We start from the raw sequence: 24,086 nt of genomic DNA, 5'->3' as shown, positions 1-24,086 counted from the left end.
TGAGGAATACATATCTGGAGGAAAATGGACAGAATTTGAGACCAGCACACTAAGCTAAAAAAAAAAAAAACAAGCCAAACTCAGTTAAATATTATGGTTTTTACTTATATAAGAAGCATAAAATATTAATTAATTAATTAATGAGAGATGACAGATGACTAGAAGGCAGACTCTTGGAAATAGAGAAGAGGATTAGGAGGAGGGAAAAGGAGAAAGAGGGGAATGAAGGGATCAAAAATGACCAAGATGTGTTATGGACATGTACCAATTCCCCAAAACAAACACCACTATTCTGTGTTACAAATATGCGCTAATAAAAAGTGAAGTAAATAACAGGAAAAATTTAATTAACAATAAAATAAAGAAAGCACTGATGGCATTACCTCAAACAGGATTACAAAGAAGGCATGTCTTATGTTGTCCTCAAATAACACCAAATATTTATACAGACCTTTACAATCAAGTATCTTTTATAAGTATATTTTATTTAATTTTAATGTTATACATTTATGATTCTTTAGCATCACTCATCAGTAGAAGAGAAGGAGGAGGCCCAGAGAAGTTTAGGAAACACTAAAGTTGTTCACACCGTTGTTCAGGAGCAGAGCCAAGACTATATCCAAGGTCTACTAGCTCTTCAGCTATTTCCACTACACCATAGATGGTCCCCATCATGTTAACAACTCTATTTTTATTTCACTTCTCTGGCAACATGGAAAACAGCCTAGTTTCCTCTGAGGTCATTAGGAATCTTTGATGAAACACAGACGTGAACTCAGCTCTCCCTCCAGTGAAAATACACAATACATTAGTTATATAAGGAATGTTATGGGATCGTTGTGGATGTGGAAAACTTTTAAAGGAATGCATAAATGATGCCTGGGATACTTAAAAGGCCACAGAAGATATTACAAACATATGACCAAATATGGGATGGAGGGAAATTCCATGAAAATCAGTATTTTCATTTGAATGGTTTGTTTTTATTTCATAAGGACTTCTTTTTTATGGAAAACCCTGGTTTTTGAAAAGATTTCAAACAAATACGATAACCAACCTGTAGATGGAGAAGGAAGCCACTGATCGGATGAGGGATGCCAAAGCCCCCACCTTGGCAGCCTCCACTGCCCCCCGGATCCGGTATTGCACTGACACTGTGTAACTGATGTAAGGTTGGTTATAAACAACGATCTTTCCTCTTGCTTCTGAGGCCCTTCTCTGCAGTTCGTCGAAAGAGGTCACCACCAGAACTTCTGCTGTAATGCCTAGAAGTAAAAGTTAAATCAAAATTAACTTATGGTTTGCCACCAGCCAGGTGGAATTGGCACACAAAAGTTCACACATGCTCCATCTGCTACATCTGGCAAACCGGCTTGAGAAGGTCAAAGCCTCAGAGCCATTTACCATGGGAGAAAGACTGTGGGGTTAACTACTTTCCCAACAAGAAGAAAAGGCATTCGAAATAACAAAACATACAACACAAAGTTTTTAACTCACTTGACCAGCTGATATTAAATCACTAATTGCCTGAAAAGATAGCTCCTTTTTGATCCTTCTGATTTCTCACCCTAAGAAGTCACAAATTTCATAGAATGACGATAATCATTTATTTCTTTAAAATGCATGTCACAAAGATCCTCTTGGATTAATAAAATACACATATATTTTCATAATGATATTTCAATGTGTTGCTAAACAACCTTCAGTGCTGTGATGCAAAGCATGGCAGCTTGTGAAGAATACTCTTCAAAGCCAATGTTTTTCATTAATCCAACTTTTAACAAATAGTTCATGTAAATTCTCCCAAGAGCCACAAAGAATCAGCTTAGAGGGGTTTTTTTCCTATATAAAAACACTCTTCAAGGATATGGAAACTTCCTGTGCATATCAATTTACATAATTTTTCAAATAAAATATCTGAACATGTACAATTGTCCTAAAATTCTGTCATCTTCCTTAGATGCACCTACTTCCTTCATGCCTCAAGACTTGCCCAAAGCCTCCTGATTAGCCTCCCAAGAACTCATTCAAAACTTCCTGGACCACCAAACATCCACTTCAGTAAAGTAGGGTGGCAAAGAAAAAATATTGAGTGTCAAAGGCCAGAAGCAGTGGCTAAATCTATCTAGAAGAAAGCGGTAATTGCCTACTATTCTGTAGCTTTAGCTGTGCCCTCAGGAAATATATTCGTAAAAACTGAAGTATCAACATATACTTGTCATCCTTCTTTAGGATTATAAACTAAGGAACTAGACTTTTTTTATTTTAAAGCTTAATAGATGTCATTAAATTGTAAACTGTTACATAGAAAATTCTTTTAAAGCTGTGTTTCCGGTACTAGAGAGAATTCTTGTTTTCAGCATAGGTCCCACTGATATGGACCCATTGGACTGGCTCCTCTCCTACTTCGGCTCCACCATCCTGCCTGGTTTTGTACTTTTACTTTACAATGATTAGCTACAAATCTGTAAGCATGTTTCCACTAACATTCAGGACTTGGGGCATAATTTATAGCACTTCCTTCAAAAAAAAGAATTGTGTAATTGTGGAAAGTAAGGAAATTACAGTATTTCTACATGATAAATATGCATAAAATACAAATAAGGATTCATAACTCTCTGAAACCTGGAGTTACCTTGAAATTTGACTGGCGTTATTGTTGGCATAGTATAGGAATTTTGCTGATGGTTTTCAGCTGTTCCTAATGAATAACAGGTTCAAGAGTCCACCCCAGGGATGTCCCAGAACTGGGGGAATTTTGGTGTCTGGAACAGAGCCACTAGAAATGAAGCCAAATTTCTATAAATTTTCAAAATTAAAGTCATAAAGTCATAGAAATGTGGTACCTTATTATGGTTTATATTAAGGTTTCTTAGCACGTGAGAAAGTGGTGTCTTGAAGAACTAACACCAACCTGGACAGTGGAGTTGCCAGTGCAAATCACACTAGTAGCAACCACAGGTCAGAGTCTACCTCCATGCACTTGCAAAAAGACTTTGAATTCGTCTGTTTTCCTGAAAGCTGAAAGTCACCTCTGATTCCTCCGTCTCTTTCATCCCCCACATCTAAACTGTCCTCACGCATTAATACTTTCACCCCTTAGAGATCGATATTGACTAGACTCACTTCTCTGTTCCATCCCATTGCACTCTCTCACATCGGGTCCTCAGGACTTCTCTTTTGGACTCTTGCAATTCTCTCCCTGCCAACCCTCTCACCTCCAGCCCAGCTCCCTCTAATTACCTCTGCATAGCCACCTGAGCTGACTACTTGAACTGTGGAAAAGTCATATCTGCTAACAGCACTGTTACCCCGCCTCTTTCTCACCCCTACCCAAACTCCATCTTTCAACCTACTATTGAAAGCCTGCCCACCTCCACAAGCACTGGCTCCCTGTTATTTCTAAATTTCATCAATACTAAATTTAGAAGTTCCCATACTCTATGCTATTCACTCCACAGAGTCTGTGTTCAAGCAATGGTACATCACTTCTTACTGACCCCACTACCAATTTCATTATGTTACTAACAACTATTTATCCCTCAGGATTCCATTCAAGAATGGCTGCTTTAAGAGGCATTGCCTGACCTCCTGCTTCCTGGCCCTCACTATCAGCAGTGAGAAGGCTGGACTGAATACTGCCCTTATTGGGACTTTCATATACCCTGGACACAGATGGGCACTATAATGAAGCTTTATTTATAGTGCCACCCCTCCATTCTCTCTCGGAGGGTTTGATTCCCCGGAGGGTTTGGGGCCATGTTCATTTTTGTTTGTATCTCTTGGGACTGACACAGGGCTTGGCCTATGTGTAGACAACCTGGCCTTAAACATTCCTTGAATAGCATTGCTCCAAATAAGGGATCACTGACTGGATCTCAAACATTTCCATGAATGTGTAATTTTACTGTTAAAGTTTGACAGCTCTTATCCCACATAGCTCAGCAGGCTGATTCTCTTACCACCAAAGGAACAGCTGCAAAACAGTAGGCAAGCCAAATAGGCACTGGGCAGTTAGACTCCAGATATAAATTCCAAGGATGAAAACTCAGGTGCTTGAACATAAGAGAGCTCTTTGGTCATCTATCGTAGAGCCTAGATACCCTTACTATATACAAAATTCTATATCTGGTCTTTAAATTTGTAAGCTATTAGAAACAGCACATCAAAAGAAGATAGACCTGAAAAGTGTGAGTGGCACTTTAAAAAAACAGTGTCAGAGTCAGAAATATGCAAACTAACAAATGCTAATCGTACTTTCCACAGTGGACATACTCCGTATACGTGCTAACACATGGCCACACGTGGCTGCTGAGCATTAGAAATATGTCTAGCATGAGTGAGAAACCCAATTTTTAATGTCATTTACTTTTAGTTAATGCATTTTTGCATGTAAACAGCCACATGTGGGTAGAATGCAGAGTCACTGCAGACTCAAGCCACAACACAGGGCAAATAGCTGAGAACATCTCTCCTGGCCCAGAAGGACGTGCTTCATGATGGTCCCAAAACAGATCTGAGTCACAGTGGTGACCTCCTCTAGCAGCCACAGACCACATGGGCCGCTCTCAGCAGTCATCATTTGGGAAGGTGGGAGGCATACAGAACATCGCAGGAAGATGTTTGCTCAAACTGAATGAAATAAAACTAGGCCACCTGGAAAACCTCACTCTCCTATATAAGTTTGTGTTTTGACACATATTATACGACAGGAAGTACTCATGCCTTCCGACAGATCAGCAGACCCCTCTTCTCCTCTACTCTTACCTCCTTTCTTCTCATTCTCCCATTTCAAAAGACAGTTCATGGAATCAGACCGTAAAAACACAGACCTAGTGATAGGTTCACAGTAAGGCCTACCCAGAAATTCCTATTCCTAATTGCAACCCACTCCCAACTTCTAGCCCTCCCAGCTCCCTAAATTTTCCCATAATTTCCATAATATTTAGCAGCATCCAGTCGTACCCACTCCAATAATGTAAACTACATGGGGGATGGAAACTTTTGTCTGTTTTACTCACTGATGTTCCTGACCACCTGAACTGATGTCTGACACATATAGGTGATATACACACACACAGGGACACACACATGCATAGGCGCACACACAAAACGAACAGAGACAGCAAGAAGCCCCATCCTTGGTCACCTTCCATTTCTAAGACCTGTATTTTGTGTAGGTCAGAATAATCAGTAACATGATTAGCTATATTTCAGTGTCCATCATTTATTCCGATGTTCACAGCAACTCTGCAAGGTAGTTCTTATGAGGGTTCCGAGGTGCCAAGAGTTAAGCTTACACAAGTCCCAGGTGTTGACACTGAGATTTGAATTCTTGGCTGTTTGCATCCAAGGGCCACGCTCTTCCTATTCATGGTATCACTGTTCTCTTATAAATGTAAAATATGTCCCCCAAAAGCTCAGTATTTTCCTTTTAAGATGAATAAAAAAGGAGAAGAAACAGCTCCATAAATGCCCGCCTAAGCTGTCAGTTATCAGTCATTTCCAGGGTTCTGCACATGCATCCGGTTGCTGTTATCACTCACGGTCCCGGCCTTTTAACAGAGAACGTTGGGGAGGGCTGAGTCTCGCTGAAGAACAAGAAGCAGCAGACTTCGTTAAAGTGAGGAAAAGGACTACAGGGGTTAATTTCAGGGTAGAATGTGGGGCTGCAGCTAAAAATACTCACGAAGTGACTGTCTTGGCTATCGCTTCTTGTGTCATAAAAGTATGGAATCCTCAGGTTCCAATTAATTTTCCACACCTAATTTTCAAAGCTGATCAATTCGTTTTTAAGGCACTCATGCTGATTGGGATGGCTGCTGATGTCTCCTTGCAGACAGCAAGGGCTGACCACTGTGGTACCGGCTCAGGTCATCCTCTCCTTTGAGGATTTGACAAAGACTCACTGTCCATCTCTCCTGACTTGACTCCTCCCAAGGACCCATGAGACAATCGTTAAGAGAGAATTTTATAATGTTTTCTACCATTAACAGCAAAAGACTACAGGCAGAAAAATGTGTCTCTGGGGCTCAATTCAATGTAGTATGTTTTAGGAAGTTGATTCTGATTTCAGAAGAAGATTTAGCCCAGAGCAGGAAATAGTCTAACCTTAGCCAAAAGGAAGCCTAACTTCTCGCTCTTATCACGTAATCTCTACAGGTGCACTGTGCAAGATAACTAGGTCCTTGGGATGGCTGGCCCTTCCTGAGTGCAGAGTGATGCAGAAGGAAGAAATGTTGCTCTTGGAAATTCAGCCTTTTGGCCTGAAGTGGTGAGGAAATTGCAAATTCATAGCAAGGCAGATAAAAGAACATCAGAGCACTGCTTTCTTGAGGGTCCATTTGTTTAAGAATTTTGTGATTGTGTCATACACTTTCCATGGAAGAACAAACTTCAAAGATTTAAATTAATTCAGTAAGGTTATAGCTTTTCTAACAGGCTTGGATTTCGTGCTAGGCATTGGAGACAAAAGGAAGATGGGTAAATTCCAATTCTATCTTTAAAGACTTTGTGTAATTAAGAGGATAAAATAGGTAAACAATAACTTAAAAGATCACAGACTCTCTCAAGTGCTAAATGAAAGTGTAAAGTGAAATCTAATGAAACAACATAAATCAGTGTAAATTCTAAAGAAGGGGGAAAATCTAGGAAGTTTTCTATAAGAAGAAACTTCAAGTGGATTTTGGAAGATTTCATTTGCCTGGATATAGGAGAAAGGGCACATGTAGATAAAGGACAAAGACAGGAAGACAAAAATACATCAAACAGATACGCACTTAAATAGACAGCTTCCTGCCAGGCACCTACAAGCAGTGGGATGCTCCACATTCTTCCAAGTTTTAATTGAAGTATTTATGGACCCCATCCTCACTCTGTAAACTCTAGACAGGGAAAGAATACAATCTTCTTGCATAAATTTTAAAGGAAAAGTTATTAGTTTCAATGAAATTTAGAAGAACAAGAGGCAAAGCAGCAAAGCACAATACCCAAATGCTAGGTGGAGGCAGGTGACCAAATAGTCATTCTTTCTGGAGTAATGTTGAATCTCAGTGTTGTTTTAATTTGCATTTTTCTAATGGCCCGAGATGCTGAACACTTTGTCATCTATTTACTGGCCATTTGTAATTCTCCTTCTGAGAAGTACTTATTCATTTTTGTTGGCCATTGTTTTTGATTGAGTCTTTTTATTTTGGATCAAACCAATAAAAACAAATTTTTAAAAAGAGCAAACTATCAAGCTTGTGTGGCTCAGAATGGTACCATTCCCTACCATATTAGATAGCTCTAGTTTTCACCAAACCAGTAATTTGGGGAGTATATTACAAAGACCCCACATCACCTGTAATCACCTATCAAAACCTGGACAGAGTGTATAGGTCTACTTAGCATTCTGGGTAATTGAGGAAATGATGGAGAAATGGGCAAGAGAAGCAGGAGAATGAGTTTTTTGAGATTCAGCAGAAACAGATCAGGGTATAGCAATAAAAGACATAGTGACCCTATCCAAAGCAGACCCATGAAACACTCCATTATTTCTTTCTCCCTTCCTTATGTGAGGATAACACATTTCTGCCAATTGGCTTATAAAGTGCAGTATCTCTGTCAAAGACACTGACCCTGGGACTTGTCCCACAACTTACTCTGGCCAATGGAATATGAATGGACATGACACACATCTGGGTAGGACTATTGCAACATCTGGCTTTATGTTTTAAGAGTTCATTGCCCTCAACCACAAGAATGGTATATGCTAGATGGGAGCTGCTCATTAAGATATGTCCTGGAATAAAAAACATACCTGAGGCAGAGGCAAAGGTACTACCAACTGGCATTTTCAATATAAAGTGACCAGGAAATAAATCTTGCTGATGCTAAGCCATTGAGATTTTGTAACACAGTCCTTATTCCAGCATTCCCAAGTGAGTATGACTGATACAGGGTCCTGAGTTTCAAGTTTGTATCAGAGTTCTTTCACAATCTATGGCTAACTGATAAAATATAGAATGAATACTCTGATACGTTAGAAAACATTGTTCAGTGAAAATTAAATAATAACTTTCCTCTTCCTATGACACATCAAAGTGATCAAATGATCAACACCAAACAGCAGAAAACAAACACATCTGAAGAATTTAACAAGTGCCAGTGATCTAACACATGAAGACTCAACATGACGAAGATTTTTAAATAGCAGATTAACTCTGGAGATCATTAAAATACAATCTTGGCAGATCCAGTTAGCTAACCACCCAATGTTATTTCTAAAAGAAACAAGCAGCCATGTCAAACTGCTAAATTATTCTATACACTTTCAGCAGATTTCACTATTTCACTCTAAATGCATTTTCTCTATGAATTCCATCTTCATCAACCAAGGACAAAATGACAGAAACTAGTGTGCCTGTGTCTGTATTAGGTACAAAATAATGTTATTACAGTGTTATATCAGAGAGATAAAATAACACTATGACAGCTTAGTATTCCAAAATGTTTGTGCGGTTTTTTATAAAGTGATGTTTTGAAATGTTGAGTGCTTCATGTTCTTCTTAAAGAAGTAACGGTTGGTCAAAAAATACTGTAACAAAACCGAATTTCTGCTTCAGATAATAGAAAACCAGGCTGAGGTTCACAATTGAAACTGATATCATTTGATACCTCAAGAAGCATTAGATATGATATTAATATGCAAACCACATAACATGCATGAAAATTCCCTGGAAGCCATTTTATGAAAGCCCTTTGACTAGAGGGCACAAATCCAACTACTGATGTTAATCCTGCTGTAATTCAAAGGCACAATGTAAGAGCATTAACCACATTTTACAAGTGAAGAAAAGCATTAAAAGTAGTGTAACTAATGGCAGTACAGACATTACCCTATTTAATAGATAAAAGAGCTGAGGTGCAAGCAACTTGAAGTGTCTTTCCAAACTAGAAAGTGGCAATGTCTGGACTTAAATCCAGGTCAGCGTGAGTCCAAATCCAATTCAATAAATATGTGTCATTGGTCAATTTAGTTTCTGCAATAATTATAGTCCTTGGGTCAAGTTTTATTACAAATATGAACAAGTATTCTAGAATAATAATAACGCTAGAGTGACATCTGCCACAAATGGATTTTTTCTGACACCTGGGATGAGAAAACATGTCGATTCTCATACTTGAAAATAATAGAAAGCCCCTCTTCACTTGGCTTGGAAGGTTTCAGCTCATGTGACCAATGGTAGGGCTGGCTTCAGGCAGGTCCCAGCTCCCAGAGCCATCTCCCATAGCATCACTTCAGCTTCAGTGCTGTGCAGTGTTCTGCCCGACAATGGCTGAAGATTCTCCCAGGTCACACACCCTTAGTACATTGGCCAGGGAAAGACAGTGTGTCTTCCAAGTAGCTCCAGCAGCAACCACAGAAGCTGCAGTATTTCAGGAGCCTAAGTATATATTTTTGTTTGAGATTTCTGAGTTATGTGGGACTCCTCAATCCAGTACGCTGGCTATGGCAATAGGCTATGCTGACTATTGTAAGCCACAGAAGGCCCACCCATCCCTAGACCTGGGTAAGAGGCCAGTCCTACCCAAAGCACATGGCTGGGAAGAGGCAGAGGCTGTAGTTCCCAGATACAATGAAAATGAATCTTGGTTAGCAAACAGCAGATGGTCACCACAGGGGCTGTCCCTTGATATTGCCACAGTATGTAGTACAACGCTTTTCCCATATTCTGAATTCAATGTATGGTTGTTGAATTAAATTGAATTGACCATATTGTTCAAGATCCACTTTGGCAGGGCTTAAAGGCTTTCAGCCAGTTTATTTCCAACAAAATGAAAGGGAAGTTTTTGATGAGGGTTTGATGAGCTACTAATTAATGAAAGCCAGGCATCTACAGCAACATTAATAATTTATTAATAAACGCTAGAAACTTCAGCACAAACGCTATAATATAAATACTAATGCTATATGGGTTCAAAACTTGGCATAGCTCCCGAGCACCCATGCACCACATTAGAAAACCACTTTTTGACACAACCTCATGATGGACAAGCAAAAATGTAAGCAATTGTAGAATTTCCATCACATTGTAGGACAGGGTTTGCAAATATCTAATGAAGAAAAACATTAGATCTGTTTATAGTCAACGTACATCCAGGAGGTAAAGGTAATAATTTTCCAACTTAATGATTTGCACAAAACTAATGATAACAAGGCCAGGAATGTAGCTCAGTGGCACAAGTGCATGCCTGGCAAGCACAAGATCCTGAGTTCAATTCCCGGTACAAAAAAAAAAAAATTACAACAAATTAAGTGTTACATACATACACGGACCAGGTACTATGTAAAACTGTTTATCTACACTATTTCATGTAATGCTCATGTCTCAATGTGTAGGTATTATTGCTTCTGTCTCTGCAAATACTGTATATTGATATGAAAATTCAGACGACTTAGATCACAGTTTGGTTACTTATAGATTTTAGCATGCAAACCCAGACCTATCTAATGGAGACCTTCTATCTCCACCAGAGAAAAGCAGAAATAGAGAGAAAACAACACTTCTCTTGGTCACAGAATCCTCCACTTCTTTGGGTTATTGAATTCTCATCCAATTAACCATCTATACATTTTATCTACAAGATGCCTAAATACGAGACATTTCAAATATCTCAGAGGCTATCTAAGAATTATAGCACATTAACTATACAGCACAATGTATTGACTAGCTGCAACATAGATTACATTATGAGGCATAAAAATAATTTTTCCTGAGTGGCCCTTAAATACATATTTACATCAGTTTTTCTTCATTTAACTTCATTTCAAAGTGTTAATAAGAGTGTGTCTTCAAGCAGGTTTATCTAATTAAAATCACAATAATAAACAACTGACATTTATATAGGTCTTACAGTGTGCCAGAGGCTGTTCTAAATGCTTTGCTTATTACTAACTCATTTGTTTCTGTCAACAAATCCATGTGTAGTGGTTGGTACATTGTGTCAGTCTGAGAAGTTTAGAAGCTTAACTAAGCAACTCAGCAGGAGGCTAGGGTCTCACTTTGTAAACATCTTCATCCTGTGCAAGAGGAGGGCACAGAAATGGTATGAGACCTACAGCCACCCTAGGGCGAGTAGCCTGCTTGCAGTATAAGGGAGGAAAAGGCTTGCTCTCCCGCTTTCTGCTCTTGTTGCTTTTGCTGTTTTCTATTGCCGTGAACTGTTGCCCCTGTGCCATGTGCTCCCTGCCTTGGAGTCAGTTGAGTATGAACTGAAACCTCTACAAACTGTGAGCTAAATAAACCTTTTCATCTTTAATTTGGTTGTCAGATATTTTGTCTTGTCAATGAGAGAAAAGTAACTAAGATACTATGATACATACACTTTTATTGTATTCATTAAATACAGGACAGTTTGTTTGTACTTATTTATGTTTACTTATTTCCAGGCTTATTACTAAACCAAAAAAAAAAAAAAAAAAAAATTGAAGACTTGCAAAACTACATTAAAAAATAAAAGTAAGTGAGAAAAAAAATTTTAAAAAATGTATAATAAAATAACTCAATGGTTAATATTATGGGAAAAATACATGTTATAAGGTTTATGCATTTGCTGGAGAGAACTTTACAGTGCTTGGCAAATAAAGCAAAGAACAAGACACAAAAACCACAAGGTCTGTACTAGAAAAAGCCAGTTTCCCAGGAGAAGCACATAATTCCTACAAGAAAGCTATTTTGCAGCTCTGCCAAAAATTTTTAAATAAATAAAAATAAAATGAAATAATTTTGTGGGTCATAACACAACATATGATACAATAATGGACATTTTTACTATGAGTTTAAGATGTGAGGGCATTGTTCTACACTCTGTATCCATTTTCTCCCTCTCCTTCAGTAATAAAAATTTAATTTTGCAGTAATATGACCACATAGAAAAAAGATCTCATTTTCCAATTTCTTTGTAGCATGATATTACAAAATTACTTCATAGAGGAGATGTCTGTTTAGAGTTCCTGGTCACTCAAATGAAAATGGAAGATGCCACCTTGGACTATGAGGTAGACTTGGAAAGGGCCACATAGACAATGTTTGGGTTCCTAACCAGTGTCTGGAATTCCTAACAACCTGGAGCAGAGTTATCCATAATTTTATATGACAAAAGAGAAACTTCTACCTTGTATAAGACACTGTTATTTGTATTTTCTAGGTTACTGAAGAATGAAGGAAACAGACTCCTCTGGAGTAATGATGAGATAAGACCTCCCTAAGGAGACATTTAAGATGAGAACTAAAGAATTTTATGCTATGAAGCTATGGAAAAGATAAATGGAGACAGGCATACTCCTTGCAGAAGTCACCGCATGTAAAAGGCCCTGAGGCAGGAAAGTTTTTCTAGGGAACTGAGAGAAGAACATTACAGTTGAAGTGTAATAACGAAGGCGAAATAGGAATAGAAGATAAAGTTTAAGGGGAAATCAGGGACTATATCATACAAAGCTTTGAAGATCGTAGTAAAGAGTTAGAATTTGTATTGATGAGGATACAGAGAAAAATAAACCTTTGGACACTGTTAAGGAGAATGTAAACAAGTACAGCCATTATGGAAAACTCTGGAGATTCCTAAAAAATTAAATATAAAAATACCATATGTGATCCATAATCCTACTTTTGAGTTTATAGAAAAAAAGTTATGAAATCAGTACAGGATGTCAAAGAGACATCTGAACTCCCACATTTATTGTAGTACTATTTACAATAGCCAAAATATATGGAATAGACCCGAGTGTCTATCAGTAGATGAATGGCTAAAGAAAATAAGCTATATATACAAAATGGAATACTACTCTGCCTTTAGAAAGAAGGTAATGTCATGTGTGATGATCCTGGGAAGATATCCTGTTAAATGAAATAAGCCAAACACAGAAAATCAAAGATCACCTGATATCATTTATGTGTGGAATCTTAAAAAACTAACTCATAGAAACAAAATAAAATAATGGCTACCAGGTATTGCAAGATGAAGGGAATGGGAAATATTGGTTATAAGGCAAAAAAAAATTAGTTAGGAAGTGTAAATTCAAAAGATCTATTGTACATCATGATGACTCTAGTTAATAACAGTAAAATGGATACTTAAAAACTACCGAGTAGAATTTAAAGGTTCTTATTACTACAAAAAATAATGTGATATGGCATACATTAAATAGTTTGGTTTAGCTATTCCACAGTGCATGCATATATTAAAACATCATGTCATATATCATAAATACAGAAAGTTTTTCCTCGGTAACTGTACAAAGTAGTTAATTCCTTAAAAACTGAAAACCGGGGCTGGGGATTTAGCTCAGCGGCAAAAAGCGCCTGCCTGGCAAGCGCAAGGTCGTGAGTTCGGTTCCCGGTACCGGAGAAAAACCAAAAAAAAAAAAAAAAAAAAAAAAAAAAAACAAACTGAAAACCTCTAGAACTAAAAAGAGGGATAGGATTTGTTCTATAGTCAAAGGAAAAATAGTATGGGGCTAATAATCAGTTCACAAACATCTGCTGAATGAGTTTTTGAGATGTATTTTCAAAGATAATTATGTAATAATGATTTTTCTAAGCACAAAGACCTGCAGGGATCCATGTAATTGAATTCTCATAGAAAAAATTTTTATTTTCACTGTTACAGAGTTGAGGACAAACAGACTTGAAAATGGTAAAACCACTGGGAAAGAGAGACCTAAATAAAGATGGTGGTGTCTGGTGACTTAGCCTGCCCAGTAAGAGAAGTGGCTAAATTTGCAGTAAATCTTACAAATAAGATTAACAGTTTTCACTGAATGATTTTACATGGGACTAGTAAGCAGGGTACAATGAGAAAAATGAAGGAAGAATTTGATGAGAATTCAATAAGAAGGAATGAAAGGATGGAGTCTTACCTAGAACTCGGAGTGACTGATGATGTGTTCCATGTTGATCATTCAAGACAGAAAAGTATATACTGACACAGCAATGGATATCTACTTATAAAGTAAGACAACTGGCAAGGACATGAGTTTGAATCTGTGGCTGTGTAATTCTACTGGTTGGTTGCCAATGAACTCAGACTTTCCTCAGAATACCCCAAATATACTGGGAAAAATCCAAATGATACAGGCTTTGCCTGTCCTCAAGGAACTTAAAATACAAAGACTCACTGGCTTTGTCACTAATAACAAAAGTTTCTAAGGCAAACAGACTGCTTCTGTCAGTGTAGCCTGACTTCCTTAATTTGTAATGAAAGTCTCTCCTGGAGCATCTGTACATCCATCCAGATTCTCCTCAGGGTTTTGTGCAAAAAGCCTTTGGGTTTCTAGCTTCTAACCCTTCCAGCAAAAAATGTGCTATTTCCAAAATAATCAGAAAAAGAATTGCTCTTGGAGGTCTTTACAACATTCACAAACCCCAATCTAAGTGAGAAAAGTTCCTGTAGTCTTGCATTCCACTGACAGGAGGGAAAATAGAGCTTAAGGAAACCAATAAATTGATTTTTCTATCCATTAAAAAAATTAAGGCCTAATTTATCTGAAATTGGGTTGCTTGATAGTATCCTTGCTCTAGGTAGGTGTAGTAAAATAATATCCAAAAATATTTTATTTAGTCAAATATTTTATTTAGTGCTTACTTATTGGTAAATTATTTTTAAATGTCATTTCTTGGCCTGAAGTAATATAAGTTAATTGGGAGAGAAGAAATAATTAATCTCATGCCCCGTAAAGGGACCATTTAAAATGCTGAAAAAAAATCCAGAGAAGGGAGATGTCAGTCATCCAAAGAACTTGCCCTGCCTGGTTGTTGAAGTTAAGCCAGTCACGTACAGGCTCTGCCACCCTTGCAGGAGGCCCGAGAGATCAGGGGAATAGTGTGATGCATGTTTGGTATGCCAGGATTAGAAGAGACCTCTGCACCAGCGTGAGCCACCCCTTCCTACCCATTCCCATCCCCTCTCTCCCTTTCTCAAGCCACACTGACTACACAGCCCTCTGGCCCTCGTTTCTATAGCAAGTTTTTTCAAGGGCTCAAGTTCAGTCAAGCACCAAAATGACAGTAGATCATTCCTGAGTTCTTTACTTAAATCCAACCTGTCTTTTGGGATTCGATTTTCCTTCTAGAATATTAGAAATTCACTCATCAAATATGTCCTGATCTGCAAGTAAAAACTTAGTATCAAGAAATGTCCTGTGGTCTGAACATAGTCACCTGAGCAAGCACCATACTCTCATCCTAGAAAGATACCCTGCAAAGACAGGCAGTGTGGACAGTACCAACTTGGCCCCTGAAGTCAGTGATGTGGGTACTAATCTGTGTCAGAGCTCCCCCGGCCTCACCACTCTATTCTTCCCTTATTCTATGCTTCCTATCAAAAAGGCCTGTGGCTCTTGACTACATAAAAGAAGGGTTGAGCTTGAGTTGAGGCCCAAGTTAGAAAAATGGCAAAAGTCATGCTTTGATTGAAGCCGAATTCTAGAAAATCTCCACCTGCCACACTGATAGGTTTGGACCTTTTCTAGGGAAAGGGGAAAGCTAGAGGTTTCCAAGGAAAAGGTAAACAAAATGAAATCAATTTACTCTATAACTGCATTCTTCTGACTTAACCCTACAGGAACAAAATCACAGGGAGAACTCTCTGAGCAAGGGCCCACATCACTGACAGACTTGACAACAAACATTTGAGTTTTCTTTAAACAGAACACTGTTATAAAGGGAAAAGATCACATATGGTCTGGAAACTATAGAATAGCTCAGCTTGAGGGAAGAAATATTCAAAGGGACTCAGCGTTTTCTACAACTGTTTGTCCCTCAGTGGGCCAGGTAGCAATACTGCCCTCTCCTCTTTGACAATGATGCCCCACCGGGCACTGGAGGAGCTTTACAATGGATGGCAAAGACCTCAACACTATTTTCTAGGACTTCTTACCAATGGATCCCTTCTTACCACTCTAATATTCTCCTACCTCAAGCATGTATATCCACCTGGAAGTTCATTCCTAAGCCACTCCAAACAACCTAAAAGCCAGGGTCCTACCTCCCAATCACGCTAACACTTCAATCCCTGAAGTAGTTTACGGCAATTACAATCAAAAAGTGAAGTTATGCATTGAGACAAGAGACAGAATAACAATATGTCTTTCAATAACAAGTCCTAAAAATTAATATATGCTGTTTCATGCATAATTTTTGAAAGCACTGTTAGTCCTTTTAAATATTACTGTGAGTTTCAATGTAATTAAAAATAAATGGCTGAGGACCCTCTTTGGTGTGGTATGCAGCGCAATGCAGTGCCATGCTGTCAATCTCCAAAGTTCTGAGAAGTGGCAATACTGCTTTCATTTGGGTGATGGGGGTGTTGATGAACAGCAAAATACATGGAAGTATTTACACTGGAAATAAAGTGGTTTTCTTACATGCAAATTTTCTAGATTAGAATATTGAAAAGAACTCATTTGGCAAAAATGTAATATTTCTCCTTGGGTACTCCAAAGAGAATTGCCTCATAAGAATATATAATCGTATATGAAAATAATAACCCTCAAAGAAGAGGAATTATTGGGTTAATATGCCAACTATCAGAGTCACTAATGTGGGTTTCTAAATAAAACCCATAAACAAACATTTGTTTTATATTCAAGTTCCACTTTCTTTTCACTTCCTTCAATTTTTACAGTCACTCATGGGAAACTCTGATTTATGTAAAGTAAATAAGCATAAGCATTGGATTTAGTCTCCAAGTATTTTCACATCCTAACCAAAAGCATATTCAGATAAATATCTATATAGACTGCAAAAAGTTAATGGCCCTTGCCATATTATTTGAAAGGTTAAATCAACAAGTCAGCCAATTATTTCAAGTAGCTTCCCAAAGTTAGAACATAGGTTTAAATTACCTAAAAATATAAATTCACTTATTAAAATAAATTAATAAAATAAATTAAATTAATAAAATAAATTCACTTATTAAAAATGACTGTAACATAGAGACACTTTTGCTTCCTATTTTAACTCTACCTCATAAATAGTTGCACAATATATACTATTGGTAAAATATGTATTGTTCACATTTTCTTGTCAATTCTTCTTATCCTGTGCCTGAAAAGTTACATTACCCCCAATGTCACTTTGACACATTCTTAATGTACTTTAAAATGTATATGCCTAATCAGATTTTCTACCATTTTGCTCTATATAGTATCAGTAAGTTCAGTAGAAACTGAAAATCATGATGAACAGAAGGTGGATCACGGCCTAGGGATTTTTCTGTGACCTAAAAGTAAGGCAGCATCTGCATTCTTCCTATAGTCAAGGCAAAACTTTATTTTCAAAGAAGAAAATGCTTATGAAATGCTGGAAAGAATACCACATATATAATATGCTATAGTTCAGATTTTAGGACTTATGGAAAATCGATTTTACATGCAGTGAAACTCTTCTGTTTCACAATGTTACAAGTGAACACACTGATAGACTTCCAAAGATCCAGGGCATTTTTATTAGCATAAACTGGAAAGGTTCTGTGGAAACCCAAAATTACCTTAACAGCATCTAAAAATGAGACGTAATTACAACACTATTTTGATATTTAGCCTTCATAAAGAAACTGGATAACATTTCTCAAGACTTGCATGTTGAACTGTGCCTGGTAGTCGTTTTAACACATTTGGGTTCAATACACTCTATTACATACTGTATAGGAGCCCAAGGTTAATAAGACCAGACCCATGCTTTCAAATATTTTACAGATTAGTTGACAACTGCTTCAATGATAAATAATGTAAGGTGAATGCATTTCACAAGGCTCTAAATGTCTCTTACAAGAAGTTTTAATGAGATGGTACAAGGAGTCAAATGAATATGTCAATACGTAGCATAGAAGCTCTGCTTCAACAGTTGAAAGTGAGCATATTATTTGATTTGGCTTTGCATCACTATATCTTAGAGCTAAAAAATTACACTCTTCCAATGATCTGATAATATTTTGTGTATGCAAACTGTGTTACTATATCCAGAGTACTTTTCACGTATATTCTCTTATTTAAGTAACAGAGAGCCCCTATCCAACAGATAGGACTCATTTTCCATCAGGGAAAACTGAGACCCACCCATCAACCAACTTGTCAAACATTTTTCTAGCCACTAAGTGCAAGACTGGGATTCAGCTACATCTTCCTTTCCTTGCACATTTTCCTTTGCACACAGCCTCACCACTCCCTTTGACACTCCGTTTGTTCATTCATTCTGTGAACAATGGCTATCAGCAATGTGCTATTAAAAATGTGTAAGATATGGTCCTAGGCTTTAGAAGACTGCAGTGGTTTAGGGAAGACAATCCCACAAAAAGCTAACTATAGTTACAGTGCTTTCTGTCACTAAGGTCTTGCTTTTTATAGAATTTCATAGAAATGGAATCATACGCAACATTTTTGTGTGACTTGTTTCACTTAGTATCATGCTTTTGAGACCCCTCCCTGGTGTTGAATCTGTCATTTGTCCCTTTTTTATTGTCAACCAGCATTGCATCATAGGGATGTGACACCAGGTGGTGAATGCATATGAAAACCATCGCCAGTTTATAGATACTATGAATAAAACTATAGTGAATGCTCACATTCAATTCTTTGTATGGACTTTTATTTTCCTTTCTATAGGTAAATACCTAGATTGTGAGTTTCTAAGTTGTATAATAAGCATATGTTTAAATAAACTGACAATAAGTAAATATGTTGAGGAAATAATTTCTATTCTCATTTGAGAATCTTCTAGCCAAACTGCTCAAAGTACTTCTCAAATGTCCTTCTCACCCCAAGCTCTTTGCATTAATGATACAAACGTACGCACCCCCTTGCAGTTGGCAACGCACACTACTTTTATTTTACTTTACATCAGCTTCGCAAAGTAGTCCTGATTGACATGCAGATGGCCAGCACCAGGCACAACCTTACGGTATGCATATGTCATCTGTCTGGTGACAGCCAAGCTACACTCCCACCAGATATTTTGAATATCATTTCTGGAAGTGGATACTACTAACTTCATTTTAGGTTGAGGAAACTGAAGGTCAAAGAAATTAAGAATTTTGACCACCACGGACCTTGTGAAAAACATCAAGACAAAGGACTCCTACCTAGAATTTCTGGAGCTTTGCCCTTTGTAATTCTTACAGATGCCATGGGGAGTAAGTAGGGGGATGCAGTGTATATTTGCCTTATAAGCAGATGGGTAAAGTGGCCACATTCCTCCTATGAGACTTACGTGAAGAGTTCTGTCCTCCAACACTCCCAAACTCAACTGTGGAGAATTTTAGGGGAAAAATGCATTGGATTTTTCTCATTAAGGAGGGACAGGAAAACAATATAATAAATGCCCAAAACCTCCGTCTTTGAGAAATAAGGGCGGCAAGCCAAAGTCTGTGATGACAAGCAGCAGGGACTTTCCATGCTGTGTGTATCCAGGCTTGCTGAGATCCCATAACAAACTCTCCCTAGAGGCAGGCCAAACACCTGGCAGCCACAGCTCAACTACCAAGCTCCATTCCACTATTTTGCAAACTTTAGTTTTCTCTTTTTATCTCACAAAAGAATTTAGATGTTTTAAAGGGAGTTTTTCTTCAATTTTTTCCCTAAAATATAGCTTTATTGTTTGAGTCTTACCAGCTTTCCTAAACCACCACCTAACAAACATTTAGTTTCATAATACTGAATAGAATACAAACGAGGACCAAATTAACATTATAGCTACTTAACAGCAACCCAGAGGTGCGGTTATGGTCCTGTAGAGTGACTTGTAAAAGTAGCAACAGCAACAAACCAGTTCGCCCATATGAAACGATGGCTGACCCTATTGCCAGTTTGCTTAAGGCTGGTTTGGTTTTCTTTGAGGGTCATGAACCCCTCAGATATGTGCACCCTCACATTCTGTCTGGTCCCATGCTTGATATATTCAATCTTTTGACAAGCTAACATGGGAAAAGTACCTTTCAAATTTTGTTTTCAAGGTGAGTCTAGGCCTGAGCACAATCAGTCTTGACAATCTGCTCTCTAAAATTGGCCCTATATATTCTAGAGCAGCGACTTTAAAATTGAACGTCAGAGAAATTATAATTGTAACTTACTTTTATGAAGCAAGAATTTCTTGAGCAGATAGCGTCAGAAATTAAAGGATGAATGACCTCTGAGATCCGTATAGCTCGGTGAAAATAGCGAAGAACATTAACTGTGCAGGTAAAAAAGAAATGTGCTACATGTTTCTGTATCATAGGCTGTCACAGGAAAAATTCTGACCACAGGAACAAGGGACCAGGGACTGGAATGGAGTAAGGAAGATAAAGATTTATGTCCCCTTGCACTGTTAGATCTTGTCTTAATTGTACTCACATATTAATTTTCTCTGTTCTCACTTCCCCATTTTATAAAATCATGAAATGTATTAATCATAAGAAATAAGGATAATGAGAGCATACTTCAACTCCCTTAAATTTTAATTTTACCATGTTTGCTTCAGTGTTTTTTAAAAAAATAAATACCCAAATAGCACAAGTTTGTGATGCTTTATCACATTCCCATCCTTTTCTTTCTCTAGATGTCAGGCTTGTTATCTAAATGTGTTCAAAATATGCTTAGATATACACTTTCACTACATATAACATATGAAGTACTATTTGCATATTCTTTAACTTGTATAATACTATTTAATATAAAATTTAATATAACTTGTATAATACTATTCCTATAATTACTCAATACACATTTTTTAATTCAGTACTTAAAAATTCAGGCCGATGTATGTAGGTCTAGATCATCCACTTTACTGCTTTCTACTATTTCATCCTGTAAACCTGCCCCCTAATTTATTTACTATTCTTCTGTAGTAATAATTTCTTACTGGTGCAAACACTGCAATGAACATCCTCGCATGAGTCTTCTAAATGACTGTGCGAGGTTTTCTAGGATGTGTGCCTAGAATCAGGATACCCTCGCTTGCCTTGAGTCTCATTCTACATCAGCTGTAGCAGCAACCCTACTCCCAGTAGCACTTAGAGCTTCTGCTCTTCCAGAAACGTTTTCTAAAGTCAAACTTTAAAATTTTATGTTATCTCATTTTATTATATTTTTCTATAAATAAATATGTTGGAGAGAGGAGTACTGTGAGGCTCTATAACATCACCATGAAGGTGAATATACTGTTGAACCAGTAGCACCAGCTTAAGCAGGATCAAATTTAATTTGTCCTAGCCTCTCTCTGTCATCCATGCCACTTTGCACTGACAGCTGGCTCTCCATATTAAAGCCATATCTCACTTAGCTCCACCCCGAGACTGCAGCGCCCTCCGTGAGAGGCTCTGGTGATCACTCATATGAAACTCTATGGCTGAGCCTATTGCCAGAAGTGACACAGGTCTAAACTCTAGACCCACCCAGAAGGTCACATGTATCTCTGTTATTTGCCTGATCCACCAGCTTTCTTTCTTATCTAGTCCAATTGTGCAGGTATGTGAGAGAGTGTCTCACTACAGAATAAACCTCACACCAATCAAGTGAGTGGCCAAAGGCATAGTGGGGAACAAAGGATGGAAGATGCAAGTTTCAGAAACCAATGGAGAAACATCTACTTGGAACAACATACAGTGAAGCAAGAGTCTGGCTCAGCAGTTCTTACTTTAATCTAAACTCACAGATTAATAACTAAATGGTAATGAATCTGATGGCTGTGACTGTGCACCGCTTAGTAAACACCGCATATGAGGGGAAAAGCTAGAAATGATTTCAATATCCGATAATGAAGGACTCACATAATAAACTGCTCTGAGCAATCGTGATCTGCTTTAAACACATTACCTTATTTTGGCCTGATTCCAACCCACAAAGTAGACACAGCTATTTCCATTCACAGCAAACAAAACAGAGCTTTTGGAAAGTTAAATAAGTTGGTAAAAGTTACAGTGTCAGTCAGCTGTTGGATCAGAATTCAACCTCAGATCCAAGTTCTGTACCGTTATATTGTACTATTACTAAAAAGGGAAGTACGCACAGTATATTACCAATGACTATAAATATTCAAAGGTAGAGAAAAATAAGAGTATGCACACAGAACAAAATGTTCCTTTAAGCAATAGAATTTCAGGTGATTTTATTTGAATACTTGTGTTTTTCTTTATTTTTCAAGTTTCTACACTTGAAAGGAAATGCATTGTTTTTGTCATTAGGAAAACATTTTTAAAGAGTGTATGGAATTCACTCTTCCTGCTTCTGCATCGTTTGCTGCTTTTTGTTCAGACAAGGTATATCCGCACACAAGTGTTTATCAAATGGTTTTCAGGATGAAAATTAGGCTGTCTAAAGACAAATGTCCTCTTCCATGAACTGGGGAAGGCAGCCAAGAGCCTTCTCGGAAAACAAAGTTTTATGGTTATTTCCCCCAAATTAAGCCCAGGGTATTCCCCATTTCTTCCCCAATAGCAGTTCTGTCACTAAAAGCCCAACTGACTTTAAAGTCACTTGATTCACTGTCAGATTGACATAGGGAGTTTCAAAGGGCAGAGTAGAAGAGGAGGGGAACATTAGTAGGCAATGAAGTTAATAGTTCCTTCTGCCACTAAGACTAGAAATTGTTTCATTTATGCACATATATGATCAATGGAATAGGAAATGTTTGGTTCATTAGTTTTATACAAATAAAAAAGTGGATATCTTGGCACAAACTCTCATGGAATGTCATGAAGTCTACTATCAAATACAAACTGTACTAAGAGTATATAGCATAGAACTGATGCCAGAGCATTCAGAGAATATAACTTTGTTGTCTTGGACACATATTTAGTAGCAAAAATTAAAACTCTTCAGGCCTATTTCCCTATGCTTTTACTAAAAACACCAAATTAAGTTTTGAACTAAAGTCATTCTGCTTCTTTCCTCATCCTAGAAATAATTTCTACCCTTAGAAGTATGAGATGGCCCCAGGTTTTCTACAGCCCGCCCTTTTATCTGTCCAGTCTTATCACCACCCTCTTACCACCCTGGGCATGAACCGGATCCTCCAGTCACCGGGCAAATACTCCTACAGTCTCACACCCACATGCCCTTGTTCTTCTGGTTTCTTGTCTTTAAAACTCTGTCTCCCTTCTTAGTTCCAGTGCATACTTCATCCTTCAATGTCTTTGTTTTGAACAGTGTCTTTGCTTTGCCCTCAGGCAGAATGATTCCCCCTGTTCTCCTTGTTCCCACCTCACTTACACCACAGCTCTCTCATTGTCAGATTCAGCTATGTTCACCACCACCTGACCCTGTACAAGACTAGGCATACAGTAAAGTCAGCAAAATAAGCAATTACTGAGCCCTTACCATGTGACAGGTGCTATCTCAGGGAATGAAGGGAAAGGATTTATAGGCAGTCGTTGTCATACTCAAGCTCAGAGTACACTGACCTGGCAGGTAAATAAGCAGGAATGATTGTTGCGGCACTATCGATAGAAGACACTGAGGAGTTTGTAGAATTTAAGTGATGGAAATAAGAAATGCCACATGGACGAGATGAGAGACTATCCTGGTCTTGTTGTCATTGATTCGTAACACTGGGGGACACTCTGAAAGAACACGATTGCTTTCTATGAGGTCAACCTCAAAAGGGCTGTGTATTTAAAGCAAAATTCATTATCAGCCAGCTTCTCCCTCAATTCTCTTCTTTCTCACTGTAATATCACTATGGATTTTCTTCAAGCCTCTCTGGAATATTGTTATGGTTTTCCTCTTGACCCAAACTTGAAAGCTTTATAATCTTTGATTCCTCTCATTTCTTCATCTCATATCCAAAATTATTAACTGTTCTTTAATATTATTTACTTCCCCATTCCAAAGGCTATTAATCCAAAGTATTAGTCCCTCAAATCCAAGCTTGCTATAGCCTTCCATTTTTCCTGTCCAGTTTTCATAAAGCCAAAAGCATGCTTTCTGGAAAATATTAATCTAAAAATTTTCACTATTTTTTTTCCCTTTTTTTTTTTTTATTTTAAGGATAAAAGGAGGGAAACATTAACAGACATACAACATTTTACAACATATCACAAGCACAATACAGACAATACAGAGTTCCAAG

At 37.8% G+C, this 24,086-nt stretch overlaps 1 protein-coding gene across 2 annotated transcripts in view; it reads right to left on the bottom strand.

Annotated features, from left to right (window-relative positions):
• The window catches only part of Cpq (carboxypeptidase Q), a 435,107-nt gene that overhangs the window by 303,343 nt on the left and 107,678 nt on the right, over positions 1-24,086 (bottom strand). For both annotated transcript variants that reach the window (XM_005381836.2, XM_005381837.2), the window contains one exon: positions 1,058-1,265. In XM_005381836.2, the coding sequence (XP_005381893.1) occupies positions 1,058-1,265 (208 nt within the window). The remainder of the gene's footprint in view (positions 1-1,057; positions 1,266-24,086) is intronic.

This window comes from Chinchilla lanigera, unplaced genomic scaffold, assembly GCF_000276665.1.
Source record: "Chinchilla lanigera isolate Chin_1 unplaced genomic scaffold, ChiLan1.0 scaffold00016, whole genome shotgun sequence".
Classification (NCBI taxonomy): Eukaryota; Metazoa; Chordata; class Mammalia; order Rodentia; family Chinchillidae; genus Chinchilla; species Chinchilla lanigera.
The sequence above is the reverse complement of the archived record's forward strand: the minus strand, read 5'-3'. Positions and strand labels throughout refer to the sequence as shown.